Genomic DNA, 20816 nt, shown 5'->3' with positions numbered 1-20816 from the left:
CTTCAGATGACATTACAGAAAGATCAGTGACATTTGAATAGAAACTCTATCAGAAAAAGTAATGCTCATCAAAGAAATCAACTAACATTATGTCGAATGAATATAAAGCAGATAGCTTGCCTGGTATGCCGACGAATCAAGCTTAAAACTGGTAGGAATATCAGATCTGAAAACACCACTTTCGAGGCACTCTACGTGACCACCAATATATGTCTCACTTTCAAGAAGTTGATTTTGGTAGAATTTCTCAGGGTCAGCTTGATTTTTGTTGGGACATACAACATTTGCCTTGTAAGCCTGTGCTGAGAACGAAGACTTCCAATTAATGGAATGTTTCACACAGTAAAGATTGCTAAAGACCTTGTAGTAAATAGGAAGTCACCTCAACCATCAGAAGCATTTCACAAAGGGTGCCACTCCCTTTGCGTAAAACCTCATCAGGGACCATTGGAATGATAGTTGCGAGAGAGAAAATGAACGGATTGACATATGTCATGTATAGGTAGTAAGTTGCAACGGCATCAGAGACTGAGTAGGAGGCCATTGTCTGTGAAATCATTCCCAGCAAGGGATAGAAATAAGATATAAGCACCTAATTCCATGAAAACCTTGCAAGCGCTACAGCATAGACTAGAGAAATCTAACAGTTCAGACCAATTAATTGCTTGAAACTTATGTGCGCTTCTTAATGTTGTGCACTAGTAAGACAGTAAATTTAACATGAGCAATAAGACAGTAATGTTGTGTACTAATAAGACAGTAAATCTATGTCCGCTTCTTAATGTTGAGGACATTTCTTCAACCCTTTAAGAGGCAAATAGTTGAATAACCTGATTAAATTCTCAGCAATACCTGTGGCTTTTCCTGCGCAAACCGAACCATGTCCTCTGGGTTCACTTCCAGTGGATCATACCCTAGTTTGGCCTTTGTAACAGCCTGGCATTTAATTAAGAGACAAGCATAACTCAATATCATAATATAAATTCCTTAACTAAAGATATATATGACCGTAAAAGATGAAATAATCGCTAAGAGAAAGAAGTAGAATTAACCTTCAGACCATGGCTTCCCTGAGGAAGATAGCTATCACGTTTTACCCAAGCAAAACAATCCAAATGGCAAGCGAATTTAGCTCGGCATTCGCCTTGATTAAGATCACAACGGAATCCCAGTTCCTGAAATCACCAGGAAGAAAACAAAAGACATATGCTGAATTACAGTTGACAACATTATGCTCGAATGGAAGATAATACGATTGATATAGGAACTGACGAGTAAGATGCAGAGAAATAGGTGGTCTAAAAAAAAAATAGAAACAAGAAAGGGAAGTTTCTGAAATAGAACTGAGAAGTAAGGTTCGGGAGATGAGTGGCAACTTGCCAACTCTCAAAAAACTACAGTATTTAGACGCTAAACACATGTCACTGAATATTTGAAAGATGAATCTCTTCCACAGAAGGAACGATATTATTCAAGTAAGCATCCTCATGCAAGATAATTCATATAGAGAGTATAGGCAGCACTCGCGGCGTTGCTATACTACTTTATGCAGAGGCACACTCTCAAGGCCACAATAGAATGTCAAAAACTTTTTCATATAGAATCTCTAAGTATATCATATATACATATCCTTTTAGTCATGCAGACAGATAAAATTTAAATAAATAACAACGAAGGAAATTTTTGTGTACCTCATTCATTTTGATTGCATGATGAGATGCTCTTCGTTCTATAAATGGCCAGTCAAAAAAGTCTCCGTTGTATGTAACATAAATACCAGGTTTCAACTCTTGCATATGAGAAAACCATTTGTGGAGGAGTTCAACCTACAAGACAAAACCAAGAAAGTAACTCGCTTCTAAGCACATCGATTTTTCTGATATAATATTCAAATCCGGAGCTAATTTACAATACCTCGTCTTTAACATTAGTGACTTTGAAATAGCCTTCAAATTCTGGTTTGGGTGTATATTCCAGATCTTCTATGTCTTCGCCAACACACTGAATTATATGCAAAAATACAAAGTTTATAATCAAAGAAGATTAACGTGATACAGATATTCAAAGGAAAGGATACAGCTAAGAGATATCAACAAGAGATGACATATGCAATGAAAACCTGTTAACAAATCAGAAATCATGCTTTAAAATTATATGCAAAATGTCACGCTAGTCCATAAATAGTCTTAAAAGTCACATCATACAAAATCAATTAATCAAGTGTGATAATCTTATATGGACCATTTCTGATTTCTCGTGCATTAAGAGTACAATCTATTATTGAAGAAAACACTAAGCCTATACTTTTTTTTCCTCTACTGATTGCTCAACCTAATCTAAAAGATGGCATAGCAGGACTATCTAGCAGCTTCTCTCCATTAATGATATAAAACCACCCACATCCCATCATGTAAGATATCATGCAAATGTCTACCGTAGTTACCTCTCTGTTAGTAATTAGAAAACCTTGGCCATCAACCATGTAGGATATCATCATAATTTGATCATATTCAGCATCCGGAAACTTCAACGGAAGCTTTGTTGTCTCTATATCGAATGCACAAACACGGACTTCTGCGCGTTGAAGAAGATCTGACCTCTTCTCTAGTATGACATCGGTGCTGGAAATACTGACATTGTACCATTGCCCACTCCTTACATCTGGACACCAAGAAAACGTCATGATGTTGACAATCTTGGGAACTAAACAGACATTCTGATTTGACTAAACTGGTTACCATTATCAATTGCAAATCGAACATGATAAGGGACATCATACTCGCGGATGTCCACAATAGAGTCTAAGCAATCTTGAGGGTGTTGTTCTCTGCGTTTCAAGAACAACAAAAAATGATCAGGATATCTGATACTTCTGGAAATAAACATGAAAAATAACTACGAACAATTGATACTAAAGGTAAATTAGGAAACCAACAAAACTCTTCAGAGCAAAATAAAATAAAAAATACATTGTCTACCGTTTTCCAGCCAATATGGATTCGTAAGCTTCAAGTGCATCAAACTTAGCCTGGTTTCGTTCGACAATATGCAACAGATCCCTCTTGACTTCCATCAATTGTTGCACAGTATCGAATGATACTTTTAAATATTTTTTTCGCAGGCCAGATAAATGATTTTTCTGTTCATATAAGAAATGAAGGAACTCAAAACGGTATGTCTAAAAAAAACAAAAGTTAGAAAGGCACCCTACAAGTGACGACAAAAAAAAAGTACTGAAACCTTCATATCCTGCATACTATTGCACAAAGGGCAAGACTAAAGAAATACAAACTTTATCCTTTACAGCCCATGTTGCATACTAGCAAACGCCTAGAGATTTCACCATATGGATGCAGGATCACCTTTTTCGACTTCTTACTACAAGTGCTCGGTTTTGAGGTTACAAGAAGAGAATAATAACTAAAGGTCATCATAAAAGTTACTGATATGAGTCTCTATAGAGAGAACAACAGCATCAATCAACTTGTAGAAGACACTGGTCAACTAAACCACAGAATCAAGATGAAATTTACACTGGTAGAAGTCAGAGTTAAACAAATAAACAAGGTATGCTCTACTGACTTACAAGATCAAGATCCTCTTTATCAACAATCTCAATACCAGCAACCTGTCTTTCATATCGGCGTCTCAAGTAGGCTTCAACTTCCAATTCCAATTTGTCCTGTAAATCGGCAATGCAGTGTTATTGACATATAGGATGAAATTACATGAATGACTAAAGGAGCGTTCAGATGATATTCAGAGAGAGATTAGCATACTTTAGTGGCTAAATAGAAGTAAGGACGGAACTTGTACTTTGTCTTGAAAGAAAACCCATCCTACAAAAAAAATCGTCAACTTGATTAACATTTAGAAAAATGCAACAACAAAAATATAAAAGTTCATCAACTAATACAAAGCTGAAATCGTAATGCCCATAAATAGAGCAGCTCACCTGAGTAACAAAGTAAAGGTCCACGCAACTATAGACTTTCCCAGTATCTCGATCTTCCCAAGATGACTGCGAATAACCAATCAGTAGTAAATACTAGTACTTACAAATCAAACGCCAAATTTTGCACTGAGAGAACTACCAACGAAGTTGAATCAAATGAGGGGAAACCCTTATAATAGTTCTCGTAATTTCGTATCTCCTAGAATCCTAAATTCTCACAATTATGTGTGTTTACTGTATGGCTCAATCGCCAATGCTTCTAATCAATTTAGAGAAATTCACATATAATCAAGTCCGGAACTTTCTCAAATGCTCTCTCAATTAACAAAAGGTTGGGTCAAAAATTAGAGTGCGATTATGGGAGAACTTACAGATGCGAATGTGAGTAGCCACCCAAGTCGGGTTTCACCTTCTGAGAAAAGCCCAAATCCGAGTTTAGATTCGAGTTCATCTTCTGCAGTGTTCACTACTCTCGGCTTCTTCGACCACCGCGTGTCCTTTCGATCCCGTCTTCGATTATCTCCGCTCATTGTTGGGCGATTGTAAAATTAACCGGGACAGAGAGAAGGGCTCCTGTATAGGAGCTTTGATTGATTCCTGGAGAAGCTTCGAAGGTGAATTTAGTTTTCCGAAAAAAGGGCTTTTTACTGGGAATAGGGCTTCGTGGATGCTGGACAAAAGTGAGTGTAAGACTTTAGGGAGAGAGTAGATTTTTTTCCTTTTTTTTTTCATTTTCCCGGGCTTTGGGAATTTCAACCAAATTACTAAAACGCCCCTCCTTTTTGGAATCTAATTGGGTCCATGTACAAGGCCCATCTTTGGCGAATTTGGACCTGCTAGTCTAACATTTGTACGGTTGTAACCAGTGTCAAACTTAACATTATGGGCCATATCTGCTTATGGTCATCTGGGTATGGGTGTAAGCTCCGGATCGGGTCAGTTTGATTGATTTCGGTCAACTGCCGGTATGGTCCACTCAACCGTGACTTGTCAGGTGAGTTGTAGTAGGTAGAGAATTGTTGGCCACACAAAAGAACTACTGTACCCTCCACTTTGTTATTTCCTTGAGCTTGAAGTTCCAATTCGTAGACGCCATTGCTTAGATATTAAAACTGTATCGATCGTCTCCTTCTACCAACAATCTGAAGAAGCCGATGTTTGGGGCTACTCAGCCGGCGCCTGCGACTGCACGAATGGCGCGATCTGGTCGTTCTGAATGGCAGAGCACTTGCGCTATTCTAACAAGCAAGGTTGTTTCTCAAGAGCAATCTGAATCTTTACCGATTCCTCCAGTTTCCAGCGGAGTTGATCACGTGTCTGCCGTTAACGGCAATCACAGCGCCGCACGAATGAATCTAGTTCCGATTGAGAAATCTGATAGCAATCCATTGGTCCTCCAGCAGCATCGTCAGAAGCCTCTCAGCATGTCGGATCTCTCACCGGCTCCAAAGCACGGATCTAATCTACGTGTAGCGTATCAAGGTGTTCCCGGCGCTTACTCTGAAGCAGCCGCTGGTAAGGCTTATCCTAATTGCCAAACTGTACCTTGCGATCAATTTGAGGTAGCGTTTCAAGCGGTGGAGCTTTGGATCTCAGATCGCGCTGTTTTACCGGTTGAGAACTCCCTCGGCGGTTCTATTCACCGTAATTACGATCTTCTCCTCCGGCATCGTCTTCACATCGTCGGCGAAGTTCAGCTCCCTGTTCACCACTGTCTATTGGCTCTTCCCGGTGTTCGCAAAGAGTTTCTCACGCGCGTGATCTCACACCCTCAAGGACTCGCTCAGTGCGAACGCACGCTTACGAAGCTGGGACTCAATGTCGCACGTGAAGCCGTCGACGACACCGCAGGAGCCGCCGAGTTCATCGCCGCTAACAACCTCCGCGACACAGCCGCAATCGCGAGCGCACGCGCCGCTGAGATTTACGGTTTGGAGATTTTAGAAGATGGGATCCAAGACGACGCGAGTAACGTGACGCGCTTCGTGATGCTGGCGCGTGAGCCAATCATACCTAGAACTGATCGGCCGTTCAAAACTAGTATAGTCTTCGCTCACGATAAAGGCACGAGCGTGCTCTACAAGGTACTCTCGGCTTTTGCCTTTCGAGACATCAGTTTGACGAAGATCGAATCGAGGCCGAATCATAACCGTCCGATAAGGCTTGTAGATGATGCAAACGTAGGGACGGCGAAGCATTTCGAGTATATGTTTTACGTCGACTTTGAGGCCTCCATGGCGGAGACGCGTGCTCAGAATGCGTTAGCCGAGGTTCAGGAGTTTACATCGTTCTTGCGTGTACTGGGAAGTTATCCCATGGATATGACTCCTTGGTCACCATCGTCATCATCATCATCATCATAACCATATACCATACATGTGAAAATGTAAATTTGTACAAGAAAATGAAGTTTATATTTGTTGATCCGTGTGTTGTAAATTTTGAAAATTAGCTTTTACATTTTCATACGGCAGCACTCGTATAAGTTCATTTGACTGATTTAACCGTAAAAAAAAGGCTTGAATGGAAAAACAAAATTCCTTATAGAACATTGATAAATTCCTTATAGAACATTGATTTGAAAGTTTTGATAACATAGGAGAATATGTCACATTTCTATTAAAAAATAATCGCTAGTTAAAAGATCATTGTAAACTAGACATCAGAAATTTTTATTAGTCTCCTTGCCATAATCCATAGTGTCACGAAACACTTGTGTAGTTACTCGATTTACGTACTTTGGAGGCAAGCCCATAGTCCAACAAGACTGACACACATATTTAGTAATTATATATGTAGTACAAGATTGGTTGAGGAACAAAACAATGCCGATTAAGAGGTGATTATGGTGGGTGTCTTGGTGACATGACGTTGATGATGTATGACGAAATGTGGGGTTAGGGGAAGGTGAGGAGTTGGTAAACGTAATAAGGGTTTGGGGATAATCCACCATTTTTGTCGGCATGGTCATGACTTCGTCTTGTCCTTATGGACCAGCCGTTCAGAAATCATCGAATCTATCAAGATTATTTACGAAGTATGTATGTTTATATTGTATGTCCAAATTAGTTTTCCGAAATATATTTTCTTAGGTATATCAGATACTCGATTCTTTGAGGAAAATGTTCATGAGGCTGGTTTGCCCGAGTTCCACCTTCTGTCTTCCAAAATTTCTAATTAGCTTCCGAAAAAAAGTAAAGAAATGCGTCTGCCGGGAGTCGAACCCGGGTCTATTGCTTGGAAGGCAATTATCCTAACCGTTGGACTACAGACGCTTTTGTCCTTATTAAATATTAAATTTAATTAAGTTGCTTCTTTAGAATATTATGCATATTGAAATCATTGATGCGCTTAATTTATAGGGGATGTATTCAATATAATATTTGAAGTGATTTAAGTTTTTATTAGATTTTAAGGATTTTAGGGAAGTTGATATGATTTTATTGATGATTTTAGAGAAGTTGATATGATTTATTATAAAATTCTTTCAAATCCCACCTAAAACCATGAGATTTGGATTTATGTATTTTTAACTAAACAAATCTTCTAAAATCTCTAAAAATCATTAAAATTCAAATCTACAAACTGCTTTGAATAACAATAGATTCTAAAGTAAATTTTTAAATCATCAGTTCAATAACAGTGGATTCTAAAGTAGATTTTTAAATCATCATTTCAATAACAGTAAATTTTAATAGACTATTTAAAATTCATGATTGAATAACATAAGATTTGTAAAATTTACCAAAATCACTTAAAATGTTACGTTGAATACACTCCCCTTAATTTTATTGGGTTATTATTAACTCATTATGACTTTACCAAAAACGTAGGATGTCAAATGATCTCAACGTAGAATAATATCTTGGCTGGCTTGTTTTTTTCTTTGAATATCCCCCCATAACCTTTATTGTAATAATAGACTAATAGTACCCCTTACTTGTGGTTTTAAAATGATATGATAGAGACTGTTTTTTTGGACATTATTATATGAGAGAAACTGTTTGTTGGACTTATAAAGTGAGTAAAGCATATAATCGAAGTAGAGAGAGGGAGAAACTAATTAATAGGGAGATAGAGAGATGGGTGGAGAAGAAGAGAGATCAGGAGATAGAGAAAAAAGAGCGGAAGAAGAAGTTGATGCCGGTTCTCTCTTCGTCCTTAAATCTAAAGGTACGTATCCCATATGTTATGCAAATTAAGAATAGATCCACGTTATATAGATCATATCATATATATATAACACAGCAACGCAAGAAAAATGACATAAATGTTATTTGAATGATCAATGGAAACTAGGGACATGGTGGCACTGCGGATTCCACTTGACGACGTCGATAGTGGCGCCGCCGCTACTGAGTCTTCCGTACGCTTTCAAGTTCTTAGGATGGATCGCCGGGATATCATGTCTGGTGGGAGGAGCAGCCGTGACTTTCTACTCATACACACTTCTTTCACTAACCCTCCAACACCATGCTTCCCACGGCCATCGTTACCTCCGGTTCCGTGACATGGCCCACCACATCCTCGGTAATTCTCTTTTTGATTACCTTTCTATTCATGTTTATCTTTCTAAATTTCATTCAAATTTTGACCGGTAGTTACAGACTTACGTGTCTATATGAACTTCTACATGATTTTTCATCAGCACACTACATTTATTGTGGAAACGCAAATTGGAATACGTACATTTATTGATACAGAATATGAACTGAGTTTTAAAAGGCAATTAGAATAAGGTTGGCTTGGTCTCGAATGTTTGTTCGTGTTGTGAATTGTGATACTAATAATTTTTTCTTTAAATACGATATAATGTTTTTAGAAAATAATTTTCATTTAAAGACTAAGAAAAACCAAAAGAAAACTACGCATATGAATTTTCTCGTAATACTGCTTTATGATAAGAGATGATTCGTACCAAATTATCGGGAGTCGGATCAAAAAGTTGACCAGTACACAGTACACTCATAGCAATGAATTTTTATCTTTCTCGTCCACGTGCTTATATCAAGTCTTTTAGTTCAACTTGTCTACGACTTTAAAGTCTTTAACGTTTGTTAGCAGCTATCTGTCTTTGTTTTTTGTTTTTTTCTTGTCTTGTTAAGTTCACATTTTCACTAATGCTGAAGTTGCAATTTCTTTCGAATAAAATTTTCAGCTTAAAAACATTGTGTTCCGATAAAAAAAACTCAAAAAGGTAATATCCTATGTAAGTAAGGTTGGATAGATCCGACCTGCTTTAGAAAGTAAGATTTTCTTAAAAAGTTCAGAATCTAAAGTGGATCCACATATACACGAACTTTAGTGTCATGCATCGATTTGGTCAGTTTTCAGTAGCGACCTCCACCATTCCCCGCAAAACGACCTCCACCATTCCTTAAAAAGTTTTAGATTTTTGTACACCAATAATTTGAGGGATTAATCATTTATAGAATTTTAACCACCATGTAACTATGTAAGATTATAATCTACCTCCTGACTTAAATTTTGCTTAGTTTAGATCAGTTTAGTTTCGTCTTAATTAAAACAACTATTGGGGTGTGTTTGAATAAAGGTCCAAAATGGGGGAGGTACTACGTAGGACCAATACAAATGGCGGTGTGCTATGGTGTGGTTATTGCCAATGCGCTTCTTGGAGGCCAATGCCTTAAGGCAATGTATTTGGTAATGCAGCCGAATGGGGAAATGAAACTCTTTGAGTTTGTGATTATTTTCGGAGCTTTGCTTTTGGTTTTGGCACAAATCCCATCCTTTCACTCTCTTCGACACATCAACTTCTTCTCTCTCCTCCTATGCCTTCTCTATAGTGCTTCCGCCTCTGCTGCCTCCATTTACATTGGTACTCTTCTTTACTAAACCTATCTTACTCTTAAATCTTTAATTTAAAGCTAAATTTAATAAGATGAATAATCCAATTATTTAAAAAAAAATATCAGGAAAAACATCTGATGCACTAGAGAAGGATTATACAATAGTTGGTGACCAAGAAACTAAAGTGTTTGGAATCTTTAATGCCATAGCCATTATTGCCACTACATACGGCAATGGTATTATACCCGAAATTCAGGTTTCATTTTCATTTTCTTTCTAAAGTAGAACACCACCACTTTTGTTTGTCGAAAACATATATATAGAGTAGTATTTTGATATATGAAATCTTCTTGTCTTTTTTTTGCAATACAGGCAACAATAGCGGCGCCAGTAAAACAGAAAATGTTGAAAGGATTGTGTATGTGTTACATTATAGTGATAATGACATTCTTCACTGTAGCCATAACAGGATATTGGGCGTTCGGTAATAAAGCCAATGGACTTATCTTCACTAATTTCTTTAATCCCGGGACAAACCATTACTTGGTTCCTACTTGGTTTATTTTTCTCATTAATCTCTTCACCGTTCTTCAACTTTCTGCTGTTGCTGTGGTAAATATATACTACATAACAATATAATAAAGTCTACATAATCATTTACATACATTTATTTGTCACATGTACAATGTTATTAATTTTGAGTTGTATATATGCATGCAGGTATACCTACAGCCTATAAACGATATATTGGAAAGTGTAATCAGTGATCCAACAAAGAAAGAATTCTCTATGCGCAATGTCATCCCTCGACTAGTTGCGCGTTCCCTCTTCGTCGCGGTGGCTACAATAGTGGCGGCAATGCTTCCGTTTTTTGGAGATATGAACTCCTTGTTAGGTGCTTTCGGTTTTATACCTCTGGACTTTGTTCTACCTGTTGTGTTCTTCAACTTCACGTTCAAGCCATCTAAAAAGAGTTTCATATTTTGGATCAACACTTTGATCGCCGTGGTTTTTTCTATTCTAGGGGTGATTGCTATGGTCGCGGCGGTTAGACAGATTATTATGGATGCCAATACGTATAAGTTGTTTGCGGATGTATAAATAAAACATGCAAACTTGCAAAGTGAGATTGTTATTGATATTACTAAAGCATAAAATCTCATTATACATTATTCGTATAATTTTTAATGTTTTCAATGAAATTTGGTCCGACAAAATAAATATCTGGAATTGATAAATCACACAATAATCAATTCAGATTTGGAATATGAACATTTGAATCTTGGATATGTACCTAGATAATACGAACGAAATCCCAAAGTTGGGAACACGGCTAAACCGGATTGAAATCACGGTTCGACCGGCTTATCCAACAAAATTATTTGGTTTAAGATTACAAGCTGGTTTTCAATTTCAAGCGTGTTGGTTCGGTTTGCCTGAAACAAGCAAAGACTTTTTTTTTTTTCACAACTCAGTTTCTTCTTGTAGCTGCTGCTTAAACAACGAACCAAATAGGGTTTAAGCTCTAGTAGAAAAAATGGCGACGACTTTGAATCGGTTCCTGAAGCATAGATCAGTGTCTGCTCTCTTTTATCGAAACCAGCATCAAGGACTCTTCATCTCCACTCGCTATGACTCTCTCCCTTCGCAAATGCCAGCTCTTCAATCAACCACCCGCTCTTTCCTCGATTTTTACAAGGTATCATTCATTACTCAGGAATTTTTCAATTTCGCTTTATCGGAAGTAACGGTGACTATTATCTATCGATGCTGTGTATTTTTTTTGGATTTGGCCAGTTTGGGAACAAGAAAGCAATTGAGGATGAACGTGCTAGACTGTAAGCTTTCCCTTTACTTAGATTCAATTCGATTAGATTCGATTGAAGTCTAGCACTTGTGGAGATATATATTGTCTCAATGAGAAGTTAATTAGTGGAGTATGGTGTGGTTTAGGGCAGTAATGATGAGATGAATCGGGGATACTTTGCTGATATGAAAGAATTCAAGGATCATGGCGGTAAGGTATAACTAATGATGCTACTTCTTTCTATCTGTTTTCTTATATTGGTACTTTTGTAGGACTTAGGAGCCACAATCAAATATCCCAGATTCTGTGTTTAGTTTTAATGCTTGATTTAGAGACTGTAGCTTGTAAGGACCTTTATATTGGCTTTATGAAGTTCCTCAACTCTCAACTGGTGTTTTTTTTTTTTTTTTGCAGATAGCAGCTGCAGATAAGACTCTAATTCCTGCTGTTTCAGCCATGAAATTTCCGGCATTAGCAGTGACTTTCTCTAATGGAGAAAGCCTGACGTTGCCTGTTACTCCCAACAGCAATGAGGTTAACACAGAGGATTTGGCTGTTCCAAAAGTTTCATTGGTGTGCCTGTCTTTCAGAGCAAGCTCTCAGGTACAGAAAATTCCACCTTGTTTTCGTTAAATACTTCAAAGGAACCAAAATAAAGTGTTTGGTTAACCTTTTTGAAGAGTGCTGTAGCATTGACTGGTGTGTTGCTTGTTAAGAGTAGTAAACGATTGTTGCATGATACAGTTTTCTTAAGTAATGAAGCACTTGTTGATAAGTATGACCTTATATATACAGTTTGTCTTATTGTTGCTACTGGGTTGTCGTTGCTTTATCTGACAGGAAATGATCAGCTCGTGGAGCAAACCATTTCTTGAATCGTTCGGCAACAGGGAAGATCTTCAGTTGTTTGAGGTACTGATCCTGAATTGTTTTGTCACATGTAGATCAGATTTTAAAACCTGCACAAGTGCTTTTTTTTGTTTGGCATTTTTTTTTGTTTGGCTGCTATTTTTTTCTCTCATTCTTTAGGAAAACTTGTTCCCTTGTATTATAGGTATCATTTATAGACAAATGGCTCCTGGGCTTTCCCCCGATAAAAAAACTACTTCTCCGGGTCTTGCAAAAACCTAACAACAGCGAGAAAAATGTCCTCAAGAGGCAGGCTGTTTACGCATTTGGGGACCATTATCACTTCCGTAAACAAATCAAAGTTTTGAACCTTCTCACTGGGTACAGCAAATCTCCCTCCACCTCATCAAGTAAAGAATGCATAGAATTTATGTAACATTTCTGATATCTCTGTTGCACACACTTGTCTGTCTCAGGTATATTATCCTACTCGACAAATCGGGGAGAATAAGATGGCAAGGTTTTGGAACGGCGACTCCAGAGGAAGTGTCCCAGCTTCTCTCTTGCACCTCACTTCTCTTGGAAGATAAATGAGAGGTAACCAAACTGCTCTCTCTCTCTCTTAAACCATTTGAATCATAAGACTACCAATATTACAGCTTAGTGTATAAAATATTACAGCTTTGCCTGGTATGTTTCATAGTGGAGAGTTACAAAAGTTTCTTTGAAGCACCCTCCTGATATAGTTTCGCGTATGAAAATATAACACCCAAGGGTCTTCTTTGTTTCTATGACATGTCTAGATTGCTGCTTAAACCGGAGACCATCTCAAAAGACTAGTGCTCCTCCTTTACTCGTATGAAGGATGTCGAAGAATTAATTCTCAGAAGGGCACACGGGAAGACAATAAAGTATCTCCTATCTTTCGTTTTTCTTTTCAGTTTGATTCGATTGGTGTTATCGGCACTTTCGAAGCAATAGAGGTCATACTCACTCTTCACTTGTCTCCCTTTTTAGACATTTGCATATTGTACCCATATGAGAATTACATGACCCAAATTTTGTTTCTTATGTAACCGGAGTTAACTGGAAACAAAACAAAACCAAACATCTAGTTCTTCGTAGAGAAGTTCACTTAATTTGGTTAGAAACAAAGCCGTTGTCGTAGACTTCGGAGTGAGGTGGTGAAGTCAATGGTCAGTCAACGGAAAATAAAAGTTACTACATCCGTACTTAGATGCGTCATATGTAGGTTGAGAGCATTGACACATTAATTACATCAGTCAATCTTGTAACTGTAATAATTAATAGTCACCATTTTTTTTATCCAATAACCATTATTAGAAATTGAACTTGAAAAATAATTACCAAAAATGCCAAATTGTAAAACACGCCAAAAGGATAATTTATGGAAAGCTTCATTCCATGTTTAATTAAATTAATCACCAAAATGTGAAAAACTTTAGAACTGTCATCAGAATATATCAGAACGTTTCAATTGGCGGCTTTCTCTCTCTCTCTTCAGGAAGACAAAGTTTCGAACTCGAGCAATGGCGGTGGATACTCCTGCTGGAGTAATCATCATCGCTACGGTACTTTTACAAGCTGCCGCAACCATGGTAGTATGCGGCGGCTCCGACGCGGTTCTGAAGCTGGAGAGATTGATACCACCGAACCACGAACTTGGTCTAAATGAGCTCAGGGCTTTTGATTCAGCTCGCCATGGAAGGTTATTGCAGTCTCCCGTCGGCGGCGTTGTTAATTTCCCGGTTGATGGAGCCTCCGATCCGTTTCTCGTTGGGTACTACTGTTGTTACACACTTTTTTGATTCCAATTTTCGATTTTATTTTTTTATTTTTTTTTGTTTCCAAAGATAAAAATCATTTTTTTTCGAAACCGGGTAGGCTGGAGTAATGAGATTCGATTCTGTTTCAAGATTTATACACATTCTTCATCAAACTTGGTTTAATCAAATGGAATTATAAATATATAAACTTTGCTTATTGGCTTGTGAAGACAAGACAGAGCGTTTCTGAATCTAATTTAGCAACTTTCTAGGATATGTGTTCAATTTGGAATAGAAATAACTTTGACTCTGTCTTTTTTGACTCTTGTACATTCCTATTTTAGAATCTTGTTGTCATATTTCCCTTTCATGACAGGCTTTACTATACAAAGGTTAAACTTGGGACACCTCCGAGAGAATTTAATGTTCAAATTGACACTGGAAGTGATGTTTTATGGGTTAGCTGCACTTCTTGCAACGGCTGCCCCAAGACCAGTGAACTACAAGTATAACTCTTTGTAACTTTCCTTTCTAGCATTCTAACCCATACCCTTTGTCTTAATCTTTCTGATTATTTGTTTTGCCTCTCTTTCCAGATTCAGCTAAGTTTCTTCGATCCTGGAATTTCATCCTCGGCTTCGTTAGTTTCATGTTCAGACAGGAGATGTTACTCAAATTTCCAGACAGAATCGGGCTGTGCTCCCAACAATCTTTGTTCCTATTCGTTCAAGTATGGTGATGGAAGTGGCACTTCTGGTTACTACATCTCAGATTTCATGTCCTTTGATACTGTTATCACCAGTACATTGGCTATCAATTCCTCGGCTCCCTTTGTCTTCGGGTAAACTACCAGCAAAAGAACTGTGTGCTTTTTAAATCTCCTTTCAATAATGTTGATTTCCTTAGAGAATATGGGTGCATTAACCACACTTGGTCTTTAATGTGATCTAACTTCCAAATAATCTTTTCTGTACTTGTTCAACTTTCAAAATATGTGATGCTTGTCTTCAATATTGGCTAACAGGTGTAGCAATTTACAAACTGGAGATTTACAGAGGCCGAGGAGAGCAGTAGATGGCATCTTTGGGTTAGGACAAGGGAGCTTATCTGTAATTTCACAGCTTGCTGTGCAAGGACTTGCACCACGAGTATTCTCTCACTGTCTCAAGGGAGATAAAAGCGGTGGAGGTATAATGGTTTTAGGTCAAATTAAGAGGCCAGATACTGTCTATACCCCCCTTGTTCCATCACAGTGAGTTCTTAATCTTTCTATTATACACTTCAACTTGTATCATCTTACGTAAATAAAAGCACCTTATAAACCTTGTGGGTACTTAACATCACGATGAATCAGAGAAATAGACATTTTGCATCTGCCCCTATGGAAAGAAAATGTAGCTTGTTTATCTTGGGATAGGAAAACTAAAATATATAAACCCACGTCTTGATTCAGATAATATATACTGCAAACAAATTTCAGGCCACATTATAATGTGAACCTGCAGAGCATTGCTGTGAACGGTCAGGTCTTACCGATTGATCCATCTGTATTCACAATAGCCACTGGGGATGGGACGATAATTGATACAGGGACGACTCTTGCTTATCTTCCAGACGAAGCTTATAGTCCATTTATCCAAGCTGTGAGTCTTTTTTTTAGGTTTTCCAATCATCAAACCGTTATTTGCCATATTCTGTCTAGTTTTTGCCATTGTTGAAGTATCTGTCCTCAAGTGTTATATTTTAAAAGATGAGATTACATTCCAATTTCGACGATATATGTTATTGTAATTTGTACCTTAAAAGAAAGAAGATTTATAAACTGTCCAACCTGCAGATTGCAAATGCTGTTTCGCAATACGGGCGTCCCATTACCTATGAGAGTTACCAGTGCTTTGATATCACAGCTGGGTAAAGTTCCTCTCATGTGTATGTATGTATATATAAAAAGCCGTTATCTCTCATGCTTAAGTGGTGCTAAAAAGATTTGAATCTATTATACAGTGACGTTGATGTCTTTCCCGAAGTTAGTTTGAGCTTTGCTGGTGGTGCATCAATGGTCTTAAGACCGCGTGGGTATCTTCAGATTTTTTCTAGTGTAAGCATTCATGCACTTACGCTACTTCATCTGTTGACTTCTAGTGTGTCAATGATAAGCTTTGAAATTTTTTAGCTGTTCAACTCTTAGTATAGGTCTACTGTATAGAGCCTAAGACTAAATCTAGCAAATTGGAGCTGTTAGGAGTTTTTGAGAGAGAGGTTAGTGAGGGCTGGGTTTATACGGATGTCTACAGTGATAAGATCAAGCACTTGCTAAACATTAGTGCCAAGAAAAACTTGATCTATAGATAGTTCTCTTGTATTTAATCTCAACCCTTGGCTAAAACATTATTTATTAGTGCCAATAAAAACTTGATGTGTTTTGTTTTGCCATCATCAGTCAGGAAGTTCAGTATGGTGCATTGGTTTCCAGAGAATGTCGCATCGCCGCATAACAATTCTTGGCGGTAACGACTCGAATTATTATTTGTATCAAGTGAAATTGAAACAGTGCAACTATTTTCTAAATGGTGGATTTCTTTGCAGATTTGGTTCTTAAGGACAAAGTGGTGGTCTACGATCTAGTTCACCAAAGGATTGGATGGTCAGAATACGACTGTGAGTGTGTTTGACTGTTTTCTAATATTATGGCAAGCAATCAACGTACATTTGAGTATGATGCAGATTGCAGATAATGAAAATTGCATTACAGGTTCTCTGGAGGTAAACGTTTCAGCGTCAAGAGGAGGACGAAGCAAAGACGTTATAAACACTGGACAGTGGAGAGAGAACGGTTCGGAGAGTATAAAAAGAAGAAGGTATCACCTGTTACAAGTAGTAGTAACATTACTTGTCCATCTTTTTGCTCGCTTCTTGTAGCTTCGACTAGCATTCACATCAATCCACTGTGGTTGGACTTTTGTATTCTTATATTACTGTAACTTAATCACAGATGTATCACTAATTTAATTCTTACTTACTACCACCACACCACCCACCACTTCTCTCTTGTTTCCCTTTGTTTTTCTTGACTTTTTGCTTTTGGCCACCGACGGATAAGCACCAATCAAACAAGACGACGAATATGAAAACACTTGTCCGGGGTACAATATTACGTGTCGGTGTAAAGCAACAAACACATACTCACCCAAAAATGATGTAACCAAAGTTCCACATTCACAAGTCAATAATTTAGCTAAAGTTTTTAAAATATGATAGTCACGTGAACAATCAGATTGATAATAATTGAGAGTGGAAGAAAGAATATGACACATAACGAGAACATTAATTTCACGTGGAGGGGCGAGTATAGGTCTAATGTACAGTCGGTGAAGGTATTACTTATAATAATAACACTCAGAGTCGCTCACTCCCCCACATGTCCCTTTAAATATCAATCTCTCGTTTCCTTCTTTTTTTCTCCCATCCCCACAAATCTCTCTTCCATCCATTGTTATCTCTGTACCGTGAACGAGAGAGAGAGAGAGATCACGCGTTTTTTTTTTTTGTCTTCACCGACAGAAGAAAAAAAAAAAATTATGGCGAACGGAGCAGGTAGATTGGATCTGGACGGTAAGCCGATTAAGCCGTTAACGATATGCATGATCGGCGCTGGAGGATTCATCGGCTCTCATCTATGCGAGAAGCTTATGACGGAGACTCCTCACAACGTGCTTGCGCTTGATGTTTACAATGATAAGATCAAGCACTTGCTTGAGCCTGATACCGTTCAATGGGCTGGCCGGATCCAGTTTCATCGTATCAACATTAAGCATGATTCTAGACTCGAAGGACTCATCAAGATGGCAGATCTGGTAATTGTTTCCTCTATTCTCAGTTTTAATGTATGTGCATGTGAATGTGAATGTGAAGCTCTTCTTTAGCAAGTTATGCAGTATATTTAGGAATCTGTTGGGAATTTTCCAAGTTGTTGTTAGTGCGTTTGCTGATTTTGGTGATTACAGGCTCAGATCTGATCTGTTATGTGAAATTGAGTTTTGAATTGTGAATGTGTCTTCGTTAATCTCTGTTGTTTTGCTTTGCAGACGATTAATCTGGCTGCGATCTGTACTCCAGCTGATTACAATACCCGTCCTCTTGACACTATCTACAGCAATTTCATCGATGCTCTCCCGGTGGTATGTTTTTAATTCTTTGGTGTTCTTCGTTCGTTTGTCTCTCTNTTTTTTTTTTTTTTTTTTTTTGGGGTTTAGTGGAGCAATTTTGTAAGTTTGAGGAATATTAGTTTGTGACATTATTTGAGTGATCCATTGGTTTTGGGCATGTAGGTTAAGTACTGCTCAGAGAACAAGAAGCGTCTGATTCACTTTTCCACTTGTGAAGTTTATGGAAAAACTATAGGAAGCTTTCTTCCCAAGGACCATCCTCTTCGTCAGGTCAGGCTTTTTCTCCTACCCACTCTGATGATCATGTCATTGTCTACTGGATCAGGAAACTGTGTTTATTTTTTTGTACATTGGCACACTCGCTTAAGATGGATACAGATATTTTATATTCTATTGTTGTTAAGACATCGTTTTCTGAGATAGAGACTTTAAAGTAAACTTGTTCTTAGCCTGTCACTATCAACTTTACTTATGTTCGAGAAAATGTAGTATTTTATTGCAATTACCTGAGTATGGCTGTAATCCCCAACTACTACTTCCTGAGAATCTTTGTATATTTGTTTGCTTAGCTTTCTTATGTTAAGTTAAAACTTAGTTAGTATTTGGTTTTTTTTACTGCTTTTGTCTTTGTATCTGTTATCTATTCAATTCTCACAAATGATTCTCGTTTTCTACAGGATCCTGAATTTTATGTACTCAAAGAAGATGTATCCCCTTGCATATTTGGTTCTATTGAGAAGCAGAGGTGGTCATATGCTTGTGCTAAGCAACTGATTGAAAGACTTGTCTACGGTATGCAGTTTTGTTAACATGATAAGAAAATTAGATTTATCTAGACACAAAAAACCATTCTCACTTTACTTGTTTGTGGTTTCAGCTGAGGGTGCTGAGAACGGACTCGAGTTCACCATTGTAAGACCGTTTAACTGGATTGGACCTAGGATGGATTTCATCCCCGGCATTGATGGTCCTAGCGAGGGTGTCCCTCGGGTCCTAGCGTGCTTCAGTAACGTAAGTATACAGACTCATTCCAAGAACCAGAGTTATTTTTGTGGTTGCAGCTTTTTTTTTTGATAAAACACTTTGGGGTATTTTCAGAATCTTCTACGAAGGGAACCTCTGAAGCTTGTGGATGGTGGAGAATCACAGAGAACCTTCATCTACATCAAAGATGCTATTGAAGCTGTCCTTTTAATGATTGTGAGTTTCATTCATTGCCGATTTCGTTAGTTGTAGTGCTAACCAAAGAAGTTGCATCTGAATTTGCTTGCGGGAATTTTAACAGGAAAACCCAGAGAGAGCCAATGGGCATATCTTCAATGTAGGCAACCCAAACAATGAAGTGACAGTAAGACAACTTGCTGAAATGATGACTGAGGTGAGAAAAATTGGTCACGGAGATGACTCTTAATTGATTTTCAATAATACTATAGCGGCACACTCAAATGTTGCAAAATGACAGGTCTACGCAAAAGTGAGTGGAGAGACAGCTATCGAGAGTCCAACCATAGACGTGAGCTCCAAAGAATTTTATGGAGAAGGTTATGACGACAGTGACAAGAGGATCCCAGACATGACTATCATCAACCGTCAACTTGGTAATTTCCTCTTTATCCTGTTTGCTTTTGTCTCTTTTAACATAACCAATTGTTTTCTAACTAATACTTGGTGTGGACAAATAATTAGGATGGAACCCGAAGACGTCACTTTGGGACTTACTTGAGTCAACCTTAACTTACCAGCACACAACCTATGCAGAAGCCATTAAGAAGGCCACTTCAAAACCAGTCGCATCTTAGAGGTCATCTTTCCTATAAACACTTCGAAATCATATGGTGTCTACTATTTCATTTTTTTTTTTCTTCACCGAACAGAAACCTTTTCTTCCCTTATTTTAGGCCATTCTAAGCAAATGATATGTCACTGTGTTTGATTCTAGTTTACGTTTTCGTTGTTATATAGTATTACTGTTAATGTTTTTAAATTCGTTGTTGAAGCTTTTTTATATCTTGTATTTCTCAGTAACTAAAAAGGGAATGGTTTGTCCACGCTTTGTTTCTGTATTTGTCTGGTTGGAATGAGCGAGTTTGGCTTTTGCTTGTGTTGCTGTGAATCTATACCTTATATGGGAATGCCTCTCAAACTATTAAATAAATTGGTTTCACAATCTATGTCAAAAAAAAAGTGTTCACGTAATAGTAGGATGGTGAAGTAGCTATCATGCAAATTAAAAAGAACCAGAGAAACAAATGATCGCCGACCAAAACAATAACAAGATGACATGGTCAAAGAATGAGAGAGATTGATTCTGAACAGATATACATATGTATATTACTCGGCGAAACGACGAACAACAAGAATAACGAGTAAACAAAAAAATCAAAAATGAAAAGTACCATTGCCGGTATGGACTAAACGAGCTAAAGCGTTATCTTGGAAAT

At 37.8% G+C, this 20816-nt stretch overlaps 7 protein-coding genes and 1 non-coding gene across 9 annotated transcripts in view; 5 read left to right on the top strand and 3 right to left on the bottom strand.

Moving 5' to 3' along the window:
- The window catches only part of LOC104755005 (DNA polymerase epsilon catalytic subunit A-like), a 15648-nt gene extending 12009 nt beyond the window's left edge, over window positions 1-3639 (bottom strand). Inside the window, 11 exon segments of the mRNA XM_019239491.1 lie at window positions 121-297; window positions 383-547; window positions 853-936; window positions 1053-1175; window positions 1692-1826; window positions 1915-2001; window positions 2444-2661; window positions 2739-2827; window positions 2979-3139; window positions 3587-3619; window positions 3622-3639. Coding sequence (XP_019095036.1) covers window positions 121-297; window positions 383-547; window positions 853-936; window positions 1053-1175; window positions 1692-1826; window positions 1915-2001; window positions 2444-2661; window positions 2739-2827; window positions 2979-3139; window positions 3587-3619; window positions 3622-3639 — 1290 coding nt within the window.
- LOC109129858 (DNA polymerase epsilon catalytic subunit A-like) lies at window positions 3771-4642 on the bottom strand. The gene is made up of 3 exons (XM_019238829.1): window positions 4327-4642; window positions 3956-4021; window positions 3771-3839 (listed from the first exon to the last, which is right to left on the bottom strand). Exons 1-3 carry the CDS (start codon window positions 4483-4485, stop codon window positions 3771-3773), a joined length of 294 nt encoding a protein of 97 aa, XP_019094374.1. The 5' UTR covers window positions 4486-4642.
- Window positions 4982-6440, top strand: LOC104755004 (arogenate dehydratase/prephenate dehydratase 6, chloroplastic). The gene has a single exon (XM_010477313.2). It carries the CDS (start codon window positions 5110-5112, stop codon window positions 6316-6318), a length of 1209 nt encoding a protein of 402 aa, XP_010475615.1. The 5' UTR covers window positions 4982-5109; the 3' UTR covers window positions 6319-6440.
- Window positions 7159-7230, bottom strand: TRNAG-UCC. Its single transcript has one exon. It is a non-coding gene; the product is annotated as a tRNA-Gly (tRNA).
- On the top strand, window positions 7966-10938 carry LOC104755003 (GABA transporter 1). Its single transcript, XM_010477312.2, has 6 exons — window positions 7966-8128; window positions 8255-8485; window positions 9510-9794; window positions 9892-10022; window positions 10139-10378; window positions 10487-10938. Exons 1-6 carry the CDS (start codon window positions 8038-8040, stop codon window positions 10865-10867), a joined length of 1359 nt encoding a protein of 452 aa, XP_010475614.1. The 5' UTR covers window positions 7966-8037; the 3' UTR covers window positions 10868-10938.
- Window positions 11226-13532, top strand: LOC104755002 (mitochondrial ATPase complex subunit ATP10-like). 2 transcript variants are annotated; one of them, XM_010477310.2, is made up of 8 exons: window positions 11226-11465; window positions 11564-11604; window positions 11725-11788; window positions 11988-12176; window positions 12414-12485; window positions 12628-12803; window positions 12899-13019; window positions 13226-13532. In XM_010477310.2, the coding sequence occupies exons 1-7, from the start codon at window positions 11304-11306 to the stop codon at window positions 13014-13016; spliced, it is 822 nt and encodes a 273-aa protein (XP_010475612.1). In that variant the 5' UTR covers window positions 11226-11303; the 3' UTR covers window positions 13017-13019; window positions 13226-13532. The 2 variants fall into 2 exon arrangements, with proteins under 2 accessions (XP_010475612.1, XP_010475613.1); XM_010477311.1 differs by having other exon boundaries at window positions 11415-11465; window positions 11720-11788.
- On the top strand, window positions 13868-17257 carry LOC104755001 (aspartic proteinase-like protein 2). Its single transcript, XM_019239791.1, is given in 11 exon segments — window positions 13868-14223; window positions 14586-14715; window positions 14806-15050; window positions 15234-15461; window positions 15690-15852; window positions 16047-16120; window positions 16214-16307; window positions 16650-16725; window positions 16728-16772; window positions 16775-16867; window positions 16962-17257. Coding segments are annotated over 11 exon segments (1566 nt in total). The 5' UTR covers window positions 13868-13972; the 3' UTR covers window positions 17129-17257.
- On the top strand, window positions 17645-20477 carry LOC104755000 (UDP-D-apiose/UDP-D-xylose synthase 2). The gene is made up of 9 exons (XM_010477308.2): window positions 17645-18063; window positions 18295-18387; window positions 18538-18645; window positions 19053-19167; window positions 19253-19386; window positions 19474-19575; window positions 19661-19753; window positions 19838-19973; window positions 20062-20477. Exons 1-9 carry the CDS (start codon window positions 17788-17790, stop codon window positions 20172-20174), a joined length of 1170 nt encoding a protein of 389 aa, XP_010475610.1. The 5' UTR covers window positions 17645-17787; the 3' UTR covers window positions 20175-20477.

Source organism: Camelina sativa, chromosome 17 (genome assembly GCF_000633955.1).
Source record: "Camelina sativa cultivar DH55 chromosome 17, Cs, whole genome shotgun sequence".
NCBI lineage: Eukaryota > Viridiplantae > Streptophyta > Magnoliopsida > Brassicales > Brassicaceae > Camelina > Camelina sativa.
The sequence above is the reverse complement of the archived record's forward strand: the minus strand, read 5'-3'. Positions and strand labels throughout refer to the sequence as shown.

Coding starts and splice junctions, on each gene's coding strand:
- LOC104755000 (XM_010477308.2), top strand. CDS start 17,788: ATGGCGAACGGAGCAGGTAGATTGGATCTGGACGGTAAGCCGATTAAG. Junction 18,064..18,294: donor TCATCAAGATGGCAGATCTG/GTAATTGTTTCC, acceptor TTTGCTTTGCAG/ACGATTAATCTGGCTGCGAT. Junction 19,576..19,660: donor AAGCTGTCCTTTTAATGATT/GTGAGTTTCATT, acceptor GAATTTTAACAG/GAAAACCCAGAGAGAGCCAA.
- LOC104755003 (XM_010477312.2), top strand. CDS start 8,038: ATGGGTGGAGAAGAAGAGAGATCAGGAGATAGAGAAAAAAGAGCGGAA. Junction 8,129..8,254: donor CTTCGTCCTTAAATCTAAAG/GTACGTATCCCA, acceptor AATGGAAACTAG/GGACATGGTGGCACTGCGGA. Junction 9,795..9,891: donor TGCTGCCTCCATTTACATTG/GTACTCTTCTTT, acceptor AAAAAATATCAG/GAAAAACATCTGATGCACTA.
- LOC104755004 (XM_010477313.2), top strand. CDS start 5,110: ATGTTTGGGGCTACTCAGCCGGCGCCTGCGACTGCACGAATGGCGCGA.
- LOC104755002 (XM_010477310.2), top strand. CDS start 11,304: ATGGCGACGACTTTGAATCGGTTCCTGAAGCATAGATCAGTGTCTGCT. Junction 11,466..11,563: donor CTTTCCTCGATTTTTACAAG/GTATCATTCATT, acceptor GGATTTGGCCAG/TTTGGGAACAAGAAAGCAAT. Junction 12,486..12,627: donor AAGATCTTCAGTTGTTTGAG/GTACTGATCCTG, acceptor CTTGTATTATAG/GTATCATTTATAGACAAATG.
- LOC109129858 (XM_019238829.1), bottom strand. CDS start 4,485: ATGAGCGGAGATAATCGAAGACGGGATCGAAAGGACACGCGGTGGTCG. Junction 4,022..4,326: donor GGCTACTCACATTCGCATCT/GTAAGTTCTCCC, acceptor GGTTATTCGCAG/TCATCTTGGGAAGATCGAGA. Junction 3,840..3,955: donor ACCTTTACTTTGTTACTCAG/GTGAGCTGCTCT, acceptor TTTTTTTTGTAG/GATGGGTTTTCTTTCAAGAC.